General features: G+C 47.4%; 1 protein-coding gene across 1 annotated transcript in view; it reads right to left on the bottom strand.

Annotated features, from left to right (window-relative positions):
* Nucleotides 1-18,361, bottom strand: part of LOC129864977 (staphylococcal nuclease domain-containing protein 1-like) — a 134,135-nt gene that overhangs the window by 75,985 nt on the left and 39,789 nt on the right. The window contains exon 2 of the mRNA XM_055937340.1: nucleotides 6,187-6,328. Coding sequence (XP_055793315.1) covers nucleotides 6,187-6,328 — 142 coding nt within the window. The remainder of the gene's footprint in view (nucleotides 1-6,186; nucleotides 6,329-18,361) is intronic.

Genomic DNA, 18,361 nt, shown 5'->3' with positions numbered 1-18,361 from the left:
AGCTACGTTTCCTTAACCTAACGTGTGTGTCTCTATCCTGTTCTGGTTCTTCACATGTGCTTTCCAGGCTTCCGACTGTTATCAGGCTAATCAACCCTGTCTGTGCCAGTGGGTTTCCTGTCAATCACACTAGTCGTCACGGTGATCACATAGGTGACATGGCACATCACCAGCGCTCGACCCAACTTCCTCCGGGGACGTGGGGGATATATGCAGCTACATGGAGAAGATCTGTTCTGAGCACGCTCCAACACCTGAAGATCTCCTGGATGGGTGGTGTGTACGTACGTAGTATTAGTGAGGGGTTATGTCGGGTGCCAAAGGCTGCCACGCTCCAACGTGATAGGATTGTCACGCTCACGGCGACGCAGGGCTCAGATTGGCTCTAAATTAATGCAAATTAATTAATTATCGCATTAAGACGAATTAAGTAATGACGAAAGTCAATTTCATGGCCTCTGCCAAAGTCAAGTGGCACTGGAAAGAGGAATGGGGATACCTAGTCAGAAAGCCTTCAACTGAAATGTGTCTTCAGCATTTAACCCAACCCCTCTGAATCAGAGCGGTGCCTTAATAGACATCCATGTCTTCTGTGCCCGGGGAACAGTGGGTTAACTGCCTTGTTCAGGGGAACAGTGGGTTAACTGCCTTGTTCAGGGGAACAGTGGGTTAACTGCCTTGTTCAGGGGAACCGTGGGTTAACTGCCTTGTTCAGGGGAACAGTGGGTTAACTGCCTTGTTCAGGGGAACAGTGGGTTAACTGCCTTGTTCAGGGGAACAGTGGGTTAACTGCCTTGTTCAGGGGAACAGTGGGTTAACTGCCTTGTTCAGGGGAACAGTGGGTTAACTGCCTTGTTCAGGGGAACAGTGGGTTAACTGCCTTGTTCAGGGGAACAGTGGGTTAACTGCCTTGTTCAGGGGAACAGTGGGTTAACTGCCTTGTTCAGGGGAACAGTGGGTGAACTGCCTTGTTCAGGGGAACAGTGGGTGAACTGCCTTGCTCAGGGGAACAGTGGGTTAACTGCCTTGTTCAGGGGAACAGTGGGTTAACTGCCTTGTTCAGGGGAACAGTGGGTTAACTGCCTTGTTCAGGGGAACAGAGGGTTAACTGTCCTTGTTCAGGGGAACTAGTGGGTTAACTGCCTTGTTCAGGGGAACAGAGGGTTAACTGCCTTGTTCAGGGGAACAGTGGGTTAACTGCCTTGTTCAGGGGAACAGTGGGTTAACTGCCTTGTTCAGGGGAACAGTGGGTAACTGCCTTGTTCAGGGGAACAGTGGGGTAACTGCCTTGTTCAGGGGAACAGTGGGGTAACTGCCTTGTTCAGGGGAACAGAGGGTTAACTGCCTTGTTCAGGGGAACAGTGGGTTAACTGCCTTGTTCAGGGGAACAGTGGGGTAACTGCCTTGTTCAGGGGAACAGAGGGTTAACTGCCTTGTTCAGGGGAACAGTGGGTTAACTGCCTTGTTCAGGGGAACAGTGGGTTAACTGCCTTGTTCAGGGGAACCGTGGGTTAACTGCCTTGTTCAGGGGAACCGTGGGTTAACTGCCTTGTTCAGGGGAACAGTGGGTTAACTGCATTGTTCAGGGGAACAGTGGGTTAACTGCCTTGTTCAGGGGAACAGTGGGTTAACTGCCTTGTTCAGGGGAACAGTGGGTTAACTGCCTTGTTCAGGGGAACAGTGGGGTAACTGCCTTGTTCAGGGGAACAGTGGGGTAACTGCCTTGTTCAGGGGAACAGTGGGTGAACTGCCTTGTTCAGGGGAACAGTGGGTGAACTGCCTTGTTCAGGGGAACAGTGGGTTAACTGCCTTGTTCAGGGGAACAGTGGGTTAACTGCCTTGTTCAGGGGAACAGTGGGTTAACTGCCTTGTTCAGGGGAACAGTGGGTTAACTGCCTTGTTCAGGGGAACAGTGGGTTAACTGCCTTGTTCAGGGGAACAGTGGGTAACTGCCTTGTTCAGGGGAACAGTGGGTAACTGCCTTGCTCAGGGGAACAGTGGGTTAACTGCCTTGTTCAGGGGAACAGTGGGTTAACTGCCTTGTTCAGGGGAACAGTGGGTAACTGCCTTGTTCAGGGGAACAGTGGGGTAACTGCCTTGTTCAGGGGAACAGTGGGGTAACTGCCTTGTTCAGGGGAACAGAGGGTTAACTGCCTTGTTCAGGGGAACAGTGGGTTAACTGCCTTGTTCAGGGGAACAGTGGGTTAACTGCCTTGTTCAGGGGAACAGTGGGTTAACTGCTTTGTTCAGGGGAACAGTGGGGGGTTAACTGCCTTGTTCAGGGGAACAGTGGGTAACTGCCTTGTTCAGGGGAACAGTGGGTAACTGCCTTGTTCAGGGGAACAGTGGGTAACTGCCTTGTTCAGGGGAACAGTGGGGTAACTGCCTTGTTCAGGGGAACAGTGGGTTAACTGCTTTGTTCAGGGGAACAGTGGGTTAACTGCCTTGTTCAGGGGAACAGTGGGTTAACTGCCTTGTTCAGGGGAACAGTGGGTAACTGCCTTGTTCAGGGGTAGAACAACAGATCTTTACCTTGTCAGCTCGGGGATTCGATCCAGCAACCTTTCGGTTACTGGCCCAAAGCTCTAACCATGAGGCTACCTGCCGCCCCATGAACGGGAGGGGGAGTGAGACCCCCACCCACCCCCACCTCGTTATGGAACACACACTAGTGAATGTGTGATTGAGTGAATGACCAAGAGAGAAAGAGAGTGATTGAACCAATAAAAGCAAAGGGTCTGTGTATGTTTGATGATGCAACACGCTCATTAACCCCTGCTCTGTCCAACCAACTCCTCGTTCCCACGAGGCATGAGACCATGCACACAGTCACATTGAATCACAGCCTCCCGTCCTATTCAAGGAGCCAAAAGGGGATAGGCGCTGGGACCAGTATTTGGCAGACTCCTCTACGGCTGTAGTGTGTAGTGTACACACTAACCAGAGTGTTGTTAGACACAGGGCTATGCATGAGACGCCACACAAAACCGTTCCAGCTATGTTGTGTCTGAACACATTACTCAGAGTGTGTAGAAAACATTGGTAAGAATATTAATATTAACGATAAGAATGTTATTTTTGTTTAAAGGAGAGCCTAACAGAAAGACGTCCCTTAACATTGTAGATGTCTAATGCCTCTTGGCTGTGGATGGGTGGAGGGGGTTGAGTCTGGGTCAGCTAGAAGAATGATAATGATATAAAATGTGAGGGTTGGTTCCCTCTGTCGATGGCAGGGGGTTGGATGGGTTAGTAGTAATTACATGAGTGGCTGGCCATAGTGCTGCTTCACTGGGCTCGGGCTAACAGGCCTACATAAACACACTGTCGCTCACTACACACACACAGAATGCAAACAGACAGACAGAAACACAAACATGCAGACAAACACACACACACAACCTTGGCAGCCCACAGAGAACAATGATGACCACTAAGTACAACAGCAACAGGAGAAGCTGTACACTTGATCACCTCTTTAACCTGTTGAGGCTAGGGGGTGCTGTTGTCACTATTTATGTAAATCGTGTAATTTTTTAAACGGCTTCCTACTAAATTCTTGATCGTACAATATGCATATTATTACTATTATTGGATAGAAAACAGTCTATAGTTTCTATAGGCGTTGGAATTTTGTCTGAGTGGAACAGAACTCATTCTACAGCAATTTCCCTGACATGGAGTCAGATTTCACACATTTTGGCCCCTGATCTGGAGTCAGTTTTAAGGCCACTGTTATTGCTATGAGCATACAGACACTGCTTACGTCTTCCCCTAGATGCCTTTACGTGATGACGATTTGAATGGTGTCGATTGCCCAATCACAGCCACTATAAATGAAAAAAACCTGTAGGTAGGAACTCTTTTCTAGGTGCGTCAGGCGCGCGGTGGCCACCGACCCGCACTTGTTCCAAGCATTAGTGTAGGGAGTAATATTTCTCCGGTCATGTTTCTACTCGTTATAGGAGTTAAAAACATCATAAGGTAGTTAATTTAAACCGTTTTATAGCAATTTATACCCGTTTAGTGCGATTTTGGGACATTTATTTCTGAGACACTGTGAATCTCTGGGCACGGTTCCAGTTCATGCCGAACGCAATGGACATTTCTACATGGCAAGAGGACAGCTTTCGACCAAAAGACGATTAGACCCAAGAAAGGATTCTTTGCCCAAGATACTGATGGAAGAACAGCTCAAAGTAGGAACAATTTATTATGATAAATCGTGTTTCTGTCGAAAATTGTTAATCGCTTATGACGCCATCTTGCTAGACGTAGCTTCGCTTGGCGCAAACTGTATTGAAAAGTAAGGATAATTAAAAAAAATGTAAATCCGCGATTGTATTAAGAATTAAATTGTCTATCAATCGCTGTCCACCCTATATTTTTTAGTCACGTTTATGAGTATTTATGTATACGACTAGATCACTGTCTAATGTGGCGCAGGACATTTTCTGACCAGCTGGGCTACTTTTCTCATTGTCTAACCATGATTTTGGTGGCTAAATATGCACATTTTCGAACAAACTGTATATGTATGTTGTAATGTGATGTTACAGGAGTGTCATCTGAAGAATTCTGAGAAGGTTAGTGAAAAAATTAATATATTTTGGCGATGTTTACGTTATCGCTCTCTTTGGCTAGAATCAATGCTGGTGTAATGTTTGCACATGTGCTATGCTAATATAACGATTTATTGTGTTTTCGCTGTAAGACACTTAGAAAATCTGAAATATTGTCTGTATTCACAGGATCTGTGTCTTTCGATTAGTGTATGCTGTGTATTTTTACGAAATGTTTGATGATTAGTAGTTAGGTAAACACGTTGCTCATTGTATTTATTCTAGGCCATTTGTGACGGTGGGTGCAATTGTAAACTATGACATCTACCTGAAATATGCACATTTTTCTAACAAAACCTATCCTATACCATAAATATGTTATCAGACTGTCATCTGATGAGCTTTTTTCTTGGTTAGTGGCTATCAATATCTTAGTTTAGCCGAATTGGTGATAGCTACTGGTGTTGGTGGACAAAGAAAAGATGGTGTATTATGCTAATGTGTTTAGCTAATAGATTTACATCTTTACATATTGTGTCTTCCCTGTAAAACATTAAAAAAATCGGACATGTTGGCTGGATTCACAAGATCTGTGTCTTTCATTAGCTGTATTGGACTTTAATGTGCGAAAGTGAAATATTTAAAAAAAAAAAAAAATTTTGAATTTCGCGGCTCTGCCTTTTTTAAAATTTTTTTATTTTACCGTTATTTTACCAGGTAAGTTGACTGAGAACACGTTCTCATTTGCAGCAACGACCTGGGGAATAGTTACAGGGGAGAGGAGGGGGATGAATGAGCCAATTGTAAGCTGGGGATGATTAGGTGGCCATGATGGTTTGAGGGCCAGATTGGGAATTTAGCCAGGACACCGGGGTTAACACCCCTACTCTTACGATAAGTGCCATGGGATCTTTAATGACCTCAGAGAGTCAGGACACCCGTTTAACGTCCCATCCGAAAGACGGCACCCTACACAGGGCAGTGTCCCCAATCACTGCCCTGGGGCATTCAGATATTTTTTAGACCAGAGGAAAGAGTGCCTCCTACTGGCCCTCCAACACCACTTCCAGCAGCATCTGGTCTCCCATCCAGGGACTGACCAGGACCAACCCTGCTTAGCTTCAGAAGCAAGCCGGCAGTGGTATGCAGGGTGGTATGCTGCTGGCATAGTGGGGGTGGGGGGGTGCCGCCAGTCCTAGACAGGTTAAGCTCAGAGGGCTAAACTATGGACCTCTCCTCACACCGACCCATAATGCATCGCACACGGAGAGCGAGGGGAGGAGGGTGATGATGGGAGCAGCCACGCCAAGACACCTGGGATTGTTATTTATTCTGTCTCAAACGTTCCCTCCCTCCACTGGGGAATGACAGAATAACCTGGTGATTTATTCCAGTCTTTCAGTAGCAAAAACAAGCGGACCGTTGGTGTGTTTCTCTGCAGGAAAGTGGAGGACGCAGAAAGGAGATACATGTGAGAGCAGAGAGAGACAGTCTGGGCTTTGATGCAGAACTGCCCGTCATCCATGAAGTCAGCCTCGTCTCTCGCACACACACACACACACACACACGAAAACACAAACAAAAACAACCCAGTCAAAATATCAGACAACACCCCCCCCACACCCACCTGTCTCCACGTCCTGGGTGTAGAAGTGCATGGTGTCCGTGATCTCGGTGACATACACAGCTCTGTAGTTGGCTGTGCGCTCTTTCTCCTCCGTCACGTGCACCACCTCCTCCACCTTCTTCTCCTCATAGTTGGCCCAGATCTGATGGGGGGAAGGTCACATGATTAGGGTGAAGCATGACAGAACACTCCCTGTTCTTATGTGTCATATAATGATATCATTAATGTGAGGTCTTCCTCGTTAAATTGGGGATCTACTTGTAGGACAAATGAAATAATATTCAGTCCACTGTCTTGACTGAAGACCACAGCAAAAAGGACCTTTCTCATGTCTAAACCTCCAGCTAAGCATGCCAGTTCCTTATTATACGTCACATGATCAAACATCTAACATACTCAAAACAAACCAGACACCAAACTCCTACTTGAATCACTGCCAAGTCCAACAGAACAATTTACTCTCCTAAATGACTCCCATGACTTGATCCAGGGCCTGTTTTGATGCCAAAGGGAAATACGGTCCAGAACAAACAACCCTTAGACCAGAGAAACATGGGTGTGTTATCTAACAGCAACAGCAATCCCCTGTGGGACAACCTCTCCCTCCTTCCATCTCTCCCACTCTTCACCATCCTCTAGAGTGTTTCTGGTGTGGAAACCAGGTCAGCTCCTCTCCAAGGTTGGCCCTCTGTCGGGAGGGCAGGAGGCTCATTAAGGGAAGAGTGCTCCGCTCGGGGACACAAATCAAACACTATGGTCGACACTATGGACGCACACACACGCGCGCATGAAAACAGCCACACACGCACGTGTGAAAACAGCCACACACGCACGTGTGAAAACAGCCACACACGCGCGCGTGAAAACAGCCACACACGCGCGCGTGAAAACAGCCACACACGCACGCATGAAAACAGCCACACACGCACGCATGAAAACAGCCACACACGCGCGCGTGAAAACAGCCACACACGCACGCATGAAAACAGCCACACACGCACGCATGAAAACAGCCACACACGCGCGTGTGAGGGACAGGATGACAAGAGCTGTCTATTCATCTCTCTACATGCTGATGTTCTGGGGCTCCTGCTGATGGGGGTCACTGAACCCCACTGTCGGGGAGAACAAGTGGAACACAACTTCACAACAACTAAAGTCTCCTTTCCTTGTGTAACACCACAACACAGCTTGTTCTACTCCTTTCATGTCCACCGCAGGCTGTTGTGTTTACTTGCAGGTAAAAAATATTTTAAAAGTGTGGTTTTTATATAGTGTAGCGATATCAAATCAAATTATATTTGTCACATGCTTTGCAAACAACAGGTGTATACTAACAGTGAAACGCTTAAAGGCCCTTCCAACAATCCAGAGAGATGTATTTTGAAAAAGTAATAACGAGGAATAAATAGAATGAGTAACGATAACTTGCCGAAATACACAGGGTACCGAGTCGGTGCTGGGGTACAAGGTAGATATTACTATGTTCGGAAAAAGTTATTATGTACAGAAAATAAACAGCGAGTAGCAGCAGCATGTGAAGAGTGTGAATATATGTGTGTGTGTGTGTGTGTGTGTGTGTGTGTGTGTGTGTGTGTGTGTGTGTGTGTGTGTGTGTGTGTGTGTATGTGGCATCAATATGTACGGGTGTGCGCGTTGTGTGTTTGTGTGTGTTGGAGAGTCAGTGTAGTATGTGTGAGTGTGTGGTTAGAGTCCAGTGAGTGTACATCGAACCTGTGCAACAGAGTGAAATAAGAGAATGAAATAAGCAGCCTCAAGCTGTTCAGGAGCCTTCTGGTCCCAGACTAGGCAGCCTTATGGCTTGAAGCTGTTCCGGAGCCTTCTGGTCCCAGACTAGGCAGCCTTATGGCTTGAAGCTGTTCAGGAGCCTTCTGGTCCCAGACTAGGCAGCCTTATTGCTTGAAGCTGTTCAGGAGCCTTCTGGTCCCAGACTAGGCAGCCTTATGGCTTGAAGCTGTTCAGGAGCCTTCTGGTCCCAGACTAGGCAGCCTTATGGCTTGAAGCTGTTCAGGAGCCTTCTGGTCCCAGACTAGGCAGCCGTATGGCTTGAAGCTGTTCAGGAGCCTTCTGGTCCCAGACTAGGCAGCCTTATGGCTTGAAGCTGTTCAGGAGCCTTCTGGTCCCAGACTAGGCAGCCTTATGGCTTGAAGCTGTTCAGGAGCCTTCTGGTCCCAGACTAGGCAGCCTTATGGCTTGAAGCTGTTCAGGAGCCTTCTGGTCCCAGACTAGGCAGCCTTATGGCTTGAAGCTGTTCAGGAGCCTTCTGGTCCCAGACTAGGCAGCCCTATGGCTTGAAGCTGTTCAGGAGCCTTTTGGTCCTAGACTTCTCGCTCTGGTACCGCTTATCACCAGCTTTTAGCAGCTGGCTAATTATTTACTGTGTGGTATCATCAGCTAAATACCTTCACAAGGTCTCTCTCTCCATCCCTCTCCCCTTCTCTCCCTCCAAGCAGTGTTACATGCTGACTAGACCAGGCACGGGCGTGAGTCCTGCGTGTGCCATCGTGCGCATGTTGATTTTGTCCATCCACACCAGACGCGATCAGGACACGCAGGTTAAAATATCAAAACAAACTGTGAACCAACTATATTAATTTGGGGACAGGTCGAAACACATAAAACATTCACAGCCATTTAGCTAGCTAGCTTGCTTGCTGTTGCTAGCTAATTTGTCGTGGGATATGAACATTGGGTTGTTATTTTACATTACATGCATAAGGTCTTTTCTTTCCTGGGTCTTTGTAAAATTTTGCGTCACACGTGTTCTCTACTCCGACATTTAAACCACAGATAAAAGAGGAAACCTAGTTAGTTTCTAGTAATCTCTCCTCCTTTAGGCTTCTTCTTCTTCTTTGGACTTCATATGGCGGTTGGCAACCAACTTTACAGTGCATTACCACCACCATCTTTCAATCACCCACGTGGGTATATGCTCCTAAAAACCAATGAGGAGATGGGAGAGATGAGACTTGCAGCACGTCAAGCGTTAAAACCAAGTTCTATTTTAGCGCCTGGCTACGCGGACACTCATTGACGCGAGCGATCAGTTTGGAGGAAATTACTGAATAACATGTATGTGTACATTTATTTTGCAATGCTCGCGTATGTAACGCGATGCGCGGTGTGGTCAGCATGTTAGCATGGTAGGCTAATTACACCCCACGTTTTATAGGCCTTTTACGACATGCTAGCACTAACCAATTACATCTGACGTGTGCAGCGTAAGACATTTACAGGCCCATTTCACTACAGCAATGAGTCGTGCTAGTGTGTCGGCTTACTGCCTGCTACCTTGAATCATTGTGAAAACATATTTATTATACAACAAGTGACACAGAGCGCCAGCCGAGCGAGCCTTGGCGGGTGCCCTGCCCACCTGGATACAAAAGAATGGGTCAAACCACCCAATTACATTCAATTGCTTCTTCGTGGTGCCAAATAAAGGGAAGGGGAATTTAAAAAATAATAACTTTGTGGACACGAACGACCAGGAGTTAATTAACCTCTCTTGGGTACGTGAGACATTAGCGTCCCGCCTCTTCAACAGCCAGTGAAACTGCTGGCCGCCAAATTCAAATACAGAAAGAAATACTCATTATAAAAATTCAGAAAACAAAACATATTTTACATAGGTTTAAAGATTAACATCTTGTGAATCCAACCACGGTGTCAGATTTTTAAAATGCTTTACGGCGAAAGCATACCTTACGATTATTTGAGAACATAGACCACTAGACAAATCATTAAACAGTAACCAGCCAAGTAGAACAGTTACACAAGTCAGAAATAGAGATAAAATGAATCCCTTACCTTTGATGATCTTCATATGGTTGCACTCAGCAGACATTTATTTACTCAATAAATGTTCCTTTTGTTCGATAAAGTCTCTTTATATCCAAAAACCTCCGTTTTGTTAGCGTGTTTTCTTCAGTAATCCACAGGCTCAAACGCAGTCAAAACAGGCAGACAAAAAATCCAAATTGTATATGTAAAGTTCATAGAAACATGTCAAACGATATTTTTATTCAATCCTCAGGTTGTTTTTAGCCTAAATAATTGATAATATTTCAACCGGACAATAACGTAGTCAATATAAAAGGTAAACAAGAAAGGCACTCTCTTGGTCGCGCGCATGAAAAAGCTCTGTGACACCCTAGGGTCCACTCATTCCACTCATGTTGACATCTAGTGGAAGGCATAGAAACTGCAATTTGAGTCCTAAGTCAATGGATACTGTAATGGCATTGAATAGAAAACTACAAAACCAAAAAAACAACTACTTCCTGATTGGATTTTTCGCAGGTTTTCGCCTGCCAAATCAGTGCTGTTATACACAGACACTATTTTAACAGTTTTGGAAACGTTAAGAGTGTTTTCTATCCAAATCTACCAGTTATATGCATATCATCTTCTGGGCCCGAGAAGCAGGCAGTTTAATTTGGGCATGCTTTTCATCCAAAATGCCAAATGCTGCCCCCTACCCTAGAGAAGTTAAGACCCAAACATGGCCACGCTTCAAACTTCCACGGGTCTTTTTCTCCATCCCTCCCATAGATATTAATGGAGTCAATACCCACAATGCAGTGGTGCTTCAGCAGAGGGTAATGACATGTCTGGGCTTTTAATCAAACCTGCAGGACCAATCCGAGTGACACAGATTAGCGTGTCACTGTTCATTACCGTGGCAACTGTCACCGTGGTGGCGTCTCTGTGGGGGTTTGGGAGTCGTTCATGCCGATTCAGGCCAAGTGACCTCTGACACGTTGGCCCACGTCATGCCGCCGCAGTGGCAAGGGAACAGGAGGAGAGAAAACACACAGAATGCCAATCACAGCGCTGCTTTCACAAAGACGATGCAGAAGTGCCCTTCCACATGGCGCTCACCCCCCCACACACATTCTCCCTCGCTGTGCCCTAGGCGGATGACCTTCCGTGAGCAACCGACCATTCCTGTTTGTTCCACTTGAACGCAGGTATGTGACTGCTGTTGCTGCTTCGACACAGTAGACGCGAGAGGAGTTAGGATTCCAAGCTCCCTGTGTCCGGCTCCAAAAAGCAGAGCCAGTAAATCATCAGGCCTCTACTCCTGAAAAGGAAAACTGTTCTATAAGGACAACAACAGTGTTCCAAAAGGAGGACAACAACAGTGTTCCAAAAGGAGGACGACAACAGTGTTCCAAAAGGAGGACAACAACAGTGTTCCAAAAGGAGGACGACAACAGTGTTCCAAAAGGAGGACGACAACAGTGTTCCAAAAGGAGGACGACAACAGTGTTCCAAAAGGAGGACGACAACAGTGTTCCAAAAGGAGGACGACAACAGGGCTTCCAAAAGGAGGACGACAACAGGGCTTCCAAAAGGAGGACGACAACAGGGCTTCCAAAAGGAGGACGACAACAGGGCTTCCAAAAGGAGGACGACAACAGGGCTTCCAAAAGGAGGACGACAACAGGGCTTCCAAAAGGAGGACGACAACAGTGTTCCAAAAGGAGGACGACAACAGTGTTCCAAAAGGAGGACGACAACAGTGTTCCAAAAGGAGGACGACAACAGTGTTCCAAAAGGAGGACGACAACAGAGTTCCAAAAGGAGGACGACAACAGTGTTCCAAAAGGAGGACGACAACAGTGTTCCAAAAGGAGGACGACAACAGTGTTCCAAAAGGAGGAGGACAACAGTGTTCCAAAAGGAGGAGGACAACAGTGTTCCAAAAGGAGGAGGACAACAGTGTTCCAAAAGGAGGAGGACAACAGTGTTCCAAAAGGAGGAGGACAACAGTGTTCCAAAAGGAGGAGGACAACAGTGTTCCAAAAGGAGGAGGACAACAGTGTTCCAAAAGGAGGAGGACAACAGTGTTCCAAAAGGAGGAGGACAACAGTGTTCCAAAAGGATAACAACAGTGTTCCAAAAGGAGGAGGACAACAGTGTTCCAAAAGGATAACAACAGTGTTCCAAAAGGATAACAACAGTGTTCCAAAAGGAGGACAACAACAGTGGTTCCAAAAGAAGGACAGTAACAGGGGTTCCAAAAGATGGACAATAACAGGGGTTCCAAAAGGACAATAACAGGGGTTCCAAAAGGACAACAACAGTGTTTCCAAAAGGACAACAACATTGTTCCAAAAGGACAACAACATTGTTCCAAAAGGACACCAACATTGTTCCAAAAGGACACCAACATTGTTCCAAAAGGACAACAACAGTGTTTCCAAAAGGACACCAACATTGTTCCAAAAGGACACCAACATTGTTCCAAAAGGACAGCAACAGTGTTTCCAAAAGGACAACAACAGTGTTTCCAAAAGGACAACAACAGTGTTTCCAAAAGGACAACAGTGTTTCCAAAAGGACAACAACAGTGTTTCCAAAAGGACAACAGTGTTTCCAAAAGGACAACAGTGTTTCCAAAAGGACAACAGTGTTTCCAAAAGGACAACAACAGTGTTTCCAAAAGGACAACAACATTGTTCCAAAAGGACACCAACATTGTTCCAAAAGGACAACAACAGTGTTTCCAAAAGGACAACAACAGTGTTCCAAAAGGACACCAACATTGTTCCAAAAGGACACCAACAGTGTTTCCAAAAGGACAACAACAGTGTTTCAAAAGGAAACACCTTGAGGGGTAAAGTAGCAAGCTTTTAGGACTCTGTGACCTTCAGTACCCTGGTGAATGATGTGTAGCCGACACGCGCGCACACACACACACACACACACACACACACACACACACACACACACACACACACACACACACACACACACACACACACACACACACACACACACACACACACACACACACACACACACACACACACACACACACACACACACACACACACACACACGGTTGAAAACTGAGACCTACTGGATAATGTGAAGGCAGGGTCCATTGCTGTAATGGTCTCCCTCATGATGAAAGACAGACAGACACGCTTACACACTGAAGCCACAAGAATGATGTGATGCTGGTGATGGTTCCACAGGGAGGCTGGCCCATGTTGACTCCAATGCTTCCCACAGTTGTGTCAAGTTGGCTGGATGTCCTTTGGGTGGTGTACCATTCTTGATAAACACGGGAAACTGTTGAGCGTGAAAAACCCAGCAGTGTTGCAGTTCTTGACACAAACCGGTGCTCCTGGCACCTACTACCATACCCCATTCAAAGACACTTAAATATTTTGTCTTGCCCATTAACCCTCTGAATAGCACACATACACAATCCATGTCTCAATTATCTCAAGGCTTGAAAATCCTTCTTTAACCCGTCTCCTCCCCTTCATCTACACTGATTGAAGTGGATGTAATAAGTGACATCAATAAGGGATCATAGCTTTAACCTGGATTCACCTGGTCAGTCTGCCGTGGAAAGAGCAGGTGTTCTACGTGACATCCGGTTTGGAGCGAGCGGTCGCATTTGCATTCGCTCTGCAGGTAGTATAACTTTTCATTTCATTTTCATTACATTTCATTATAGTACAACGGTTTAATTTGTCTAACCTTAGCAATTTCTTCTTAGCTAGCTACTTAGCCGTCTGTGTATAAAAGATAATTGCGTAATTATCGTATTCCGTCGTCTATCGTAGTCCACACTGCTATCTGCCCAGCAGCTAGCAAACGTCCACCGTCTACCGAATAGTAGTATAAACTTTTCATTACATTTCATTATAGTACAACGGTCTGATTTTCATTTTCACTACAGTACAACGGTTTGATTTGTTTGATCTTAGCTAGCTACATAGCCGTCTTTGCATCAAACATAATTGTGTAGTTATTGAGGTTCGCCAGCCAGCTATTTTCGCCCTAACGTAACGCAACGTAGCCAACACTGCTAGCTAGCCAGCTTGCCACCGAATAGCAGCATTGTAGAAACGAGTGCATTACAACGGAACGACTTGATCAGTGTAGTGTTGGCTGACTACACAGTTGTCTTTGCTATCTTTGATTTGTATTTGTTCGATCTTAGCTAGCTACTTAGCTGGCTACATAGCCGTCTTTGTATCGGTGATAATTGTGTAGTTATCAAGGTTCGCTGAGGTTCGCTAGCCAGGTATTCTCGCCCTAACGTAACGTAACGTAGTCAACCCTGCTAGCTAGCCAGCTAGCCACCGATTAGCAGCACTGTAGAAACGATTACATTACAACGGAACGACTTGACTTGTGTAGTGTTAGCTAGCTACATAGTTTTCTTTGCTATCTTTTTATCTAAGATAATTGTGTAGCTTTGAGTAATTATCGGTTAGCTAGCCAGCTATTTTTCGCCTGCCGCGCTGCCGTCCTCCTACCTAGCCAACACTGCTAGCTAGCCAACTTCTACCGAATAGCAGCACTGTAGAAACTTACATTACAACGGAACGACTTGATTAGCGTAGTGTTAGCTAGTTGTCTTTGCTGTCCTTGTATCCATGATAATTGTGTAGTTTAGAGAAATTTAGTGAAATTGTCGAGGTTACCTAGCCAGCTTCACTTTCAACAACGTAGCCACTGCTAGCCAGGCTACTTCACCAGCCAGCAGTACTATATCATTTTAGTCAATAAGATCTTGTATTTTATTCTTATTTTTTTGCAACGTAAGCTTAACTTTCTGAACATTCGAGACGTGTAGCCCACTTGTCATTCTAATCTCCTTTGCATTAGCGTAGCCTCTTCTGTAGCCTGTCAACCATGTGTCTGTCTATCCCTGTTCTCTCCTCTCTGCACAGACCATACAAACGCTTCACACCGCGTGGCCGCGCCCACCCTAACCTGGTGGTCCCAGCCCGCACGACCCACGTGGAGTTCCAGGTCTCCGGTAGCCTCTGGAACTGCCGATCTGCGGCCAACAAGGCAGAGCTCATCTCAGCCTATGCGTCCCTCCAGTCCCTCGACTTCCTGGCACTGACGGAAACATGGCTCACCACAGATAACACTGCTACTCCTACTGCTCTCTCTTCGTCTGCCCACGTGTTCTCGCACACCCCGAGACCTTCTGGTCAGCGGGGTGGTGGCACCGGGATCCTCATCTCTCCCAAGTGGTCATTCTCTCTTTCTCCCCTTACCCATCTGTCTATCGCCTCCTTTGAATTCCATGCTGTCACAGTTACCAGCCCTTTCAAGCTTAACATCCTTATCATTTATCGCCCTCCAGGTTCCCTTGGAGAGTTCATCAATGAGCTTGATGCCTTGATAAGCTCCTTTCCTGAGGACGGCTCACCTCTCACAGTTCTGGGTGACTTTAACCTCCCCATGTCTACCTTTGACTCATTCCTCTCTGCCTCCTTCTTTCCACTCCTCTCCTCTTTTGACCTCACCCTCTCACCTTCCCCCCCTACTCACAAGGCAGGCAATACGCTTGACCTCATCTTTACTAGATGCTGTTCTTCCACTAACCTCATTGCAACTCCCCTCCAAGTCTCCGACCACTACCTTGTATCCTTCTCCCTCTCGCTCTCATCCAACACTTCCCACACTGCCCCTACTCGGATGGTATCGCGCCGTCCCAACCTCCGCTCTCTCTCCCCCGCTACTCTCTCCTCTTCCATCCTATCATCTCTTCCCTCTGCCCAAACCTTCTCCAACCTATCTCCTGATTCTGCCTCCTCAACCCTCCTCTCCTCCCTTTCTGCATCCTTTGACTCTCTATGTCCCCTATCCTCCAGGCCGGCTCGGTCCTCCCCTCCCGCTCCGTGGCTCGACGACTCATTGCGAGCTCACAGAACAGGGCTCCGGGCAGCCGAGCGGAAATGGAGGAAAACTCGCCTCCCTGCGGACCTGGCATCCTTTCACTCCCTCCTCTCTACATTTTCCTCTTCTGTCTCTGCTGCTAAAGCCACTTTCTACCACTCTAAATTCCAAGCATCTGCCTCTAACCCTAGGAAGCTCTTTGCCACCTTCTCCTCCCTCCTGAATCCTCCCCCCCCCCCCCCCTCCTCCCTCTCTGCAGACGACTTCGTCAACCATTTTGAAAAGAAGGTCGACGACATCCGATCCTCGTTCGCTAAGTCAAACGACACCGCTGGTTCTGCTCACACTGCCCAACCCTGTGCTTTGACCTCTTTCTCCCCTCTCTCTCCAGATGAAATCTCGCGTCTTGTGACGGCCGGCCGCCCAACAACCTGCCCGCTTGACCCTATCCCCTCCAGACCATTTCCGGAGACCTTCTACCTTACCTCACCTCGCTCATCAACTCATCCTTGACCGCTGGCTACGTCCCTTCCGTCTTCAAGAGAGCGAGAGTTGCACCCCTTCTGAAAAAACCTACACTCGATCCCTCCGATGTCAACAACTACAGACCAGTATCCCTTCTTTCTTTTCTCTCCAAAACTCTTGAACGCGCCGTCCTTGGCCAGCTCTCCTGCTATCTCTCTCAGAATGACCTTCTTGATCCAAATCAGTCAGGTTTCAAGACTAGTCACTCAACTGAGACTGCTCTTCTCTGTATCACGGAGGCGCTCCGCACTGCTAAAGCTAACTCTCTCTCCTCTGCTCTCATCCTTCTAGACCTATCGGCTGCCTTCGATACTGTGAACCATCAGATCCTCCTCTCCACCCTCTCCGAGTTGGGCATCTCCGGCGCGGCCCACGCTTGGATTGCGTCCTACCTGACAGGTCGCTCCTACCAGGTGGCGTGGCGAGAATCTGTCTCCTCACCACGCGCTCTCACCACTGGTGTCCCCCAGGGCTCTGTTCTAGGCCCTCTCCTATTCTCGCTATACACCAAGTCACTTGGCTCTGTCATAACCTCACATGGTCTCTCCTATCATTGCTATGCAGACGACACACAATTAATCTTCTCCTTTCCCCCTTCTGATGACCAGGTGGCGAATCGCATCTCTGCATGTCTGGCAGACATATCAGTGTGGATGACGGATCACCACCTCAAGCTGAACCTCGGCAAGACGGAGCTGCTCTTCCTCCCGGGGAAGGACTGTCCGTTCCATGATCTCGCCATCACGGTTGACAACTCCATTGTGTCCTCCTCCCAGAGCGCTAAGAACCTTGGCGTGATCCTGGACAACACCCTGTCGTTCTCCACCAACATCAAGGCGGTGGCCCGTTCCTGTAGGTTCATGCTCTACAACATCCGCAGAGTACGACCCTGCCTCACACAGGAAGCGGCGCAGGTCCTAATCCAGGCACTTGTCATCTCCCGTCTGGATTACTGCAACTCGCTGCTGGCTGGGCTCCCTGCCTGTGCCATTAAACCCCTACAACTCATCCAGAACGCCGCAGCCCGTCTGGTGTTCAACCTTCCCAAGTTCTCTCACGTCACCCCGCTCCTCCGCTCTCTCCACTGGCTTCCAGTTGAAGCTCGCATCCGCTACAAGACCATGGTGCTTGCCTACGGAGCTGTGAGGGGAACGGCACCTCAGTACCTTCAGGCTCTGATCAGGCCCTACACCCAAACAAGGGCACTGCGTTCATCCACCTCTGGCCTGCTCGCCTCCCTACCACTGAGGAAGTACAGTTCCCGCTCAGCCCAGTCAAAACTGTTCGCTGCTCTGGCACCCCAATGGTGGAACAAACTCCCTCACGACGCCAGGACAGCGGAGTCAATCACCACCTTCCGGAGACACCTGAAACCCCACCTCTTCAAGGAATACCTAGGATAAAGCAATCCTTCTGCCCCCCCCCCCCCCCCCCCCCCCTTAAAAGATCTGATGCACTATTGTAAAGTGGCTGTTCCACTGGATGTCATAAGGTGAATGCACCAATTTGTAAGTCGCTCTGGATAAGAGCGTCTGCTAAATGACTTAAATGTAAAATGTAAATGTAAATGTGTTCGTAATGTTTTGTACAGCAGGTGTATTGTGTGACACAATAATAGTCTGTGGCTGTGTTGCACATGATGTGTAATCATAATCACTAGCCCCCACCATTCAGAGTAGGGCCCCTACAGCACACCGCTGCCATAGTGACTGATGGGTATGGCTGAGTACACTGGTATCAGCATGTTGTTAACACACCCAGGTCACATGGCATGGGGTTTAACATGGGATAATCATGCTATGCTAGTGAAGCATGAATAGTTAAGTAGTGACAAATGGTAAGAGATAGCTGAACCAAAGCCTAAGGGTGAACTGTGCCTTGCAGATGTCACAGCCAAACCCCTTGAGGTACTGAAGAGTAGACTGACTGTTTTACTAAAACCACAACCGGCTTTATATACAAA

The sequence above is a fragment of the Salvelinus fontinalis genome, chromosome 11, assembly GCF_029448725.1.
Source record: "Salvelinus fontinalis isolate EN_2023a chromosome 11, ASM2944872v1, whole genome shotgun sequence".
Taxonomy (NCBI): Eukaryota; Metazoa; Chordata; class Actinopteri; order Salmoniformes; family Salmonidae; genus Salvelinus; species Salvelinus fontinalis.
Note: the sequence above shows the minus strand (reverse complement) of the source record. Positions and strands in the feature narration are given on the sequence as shown.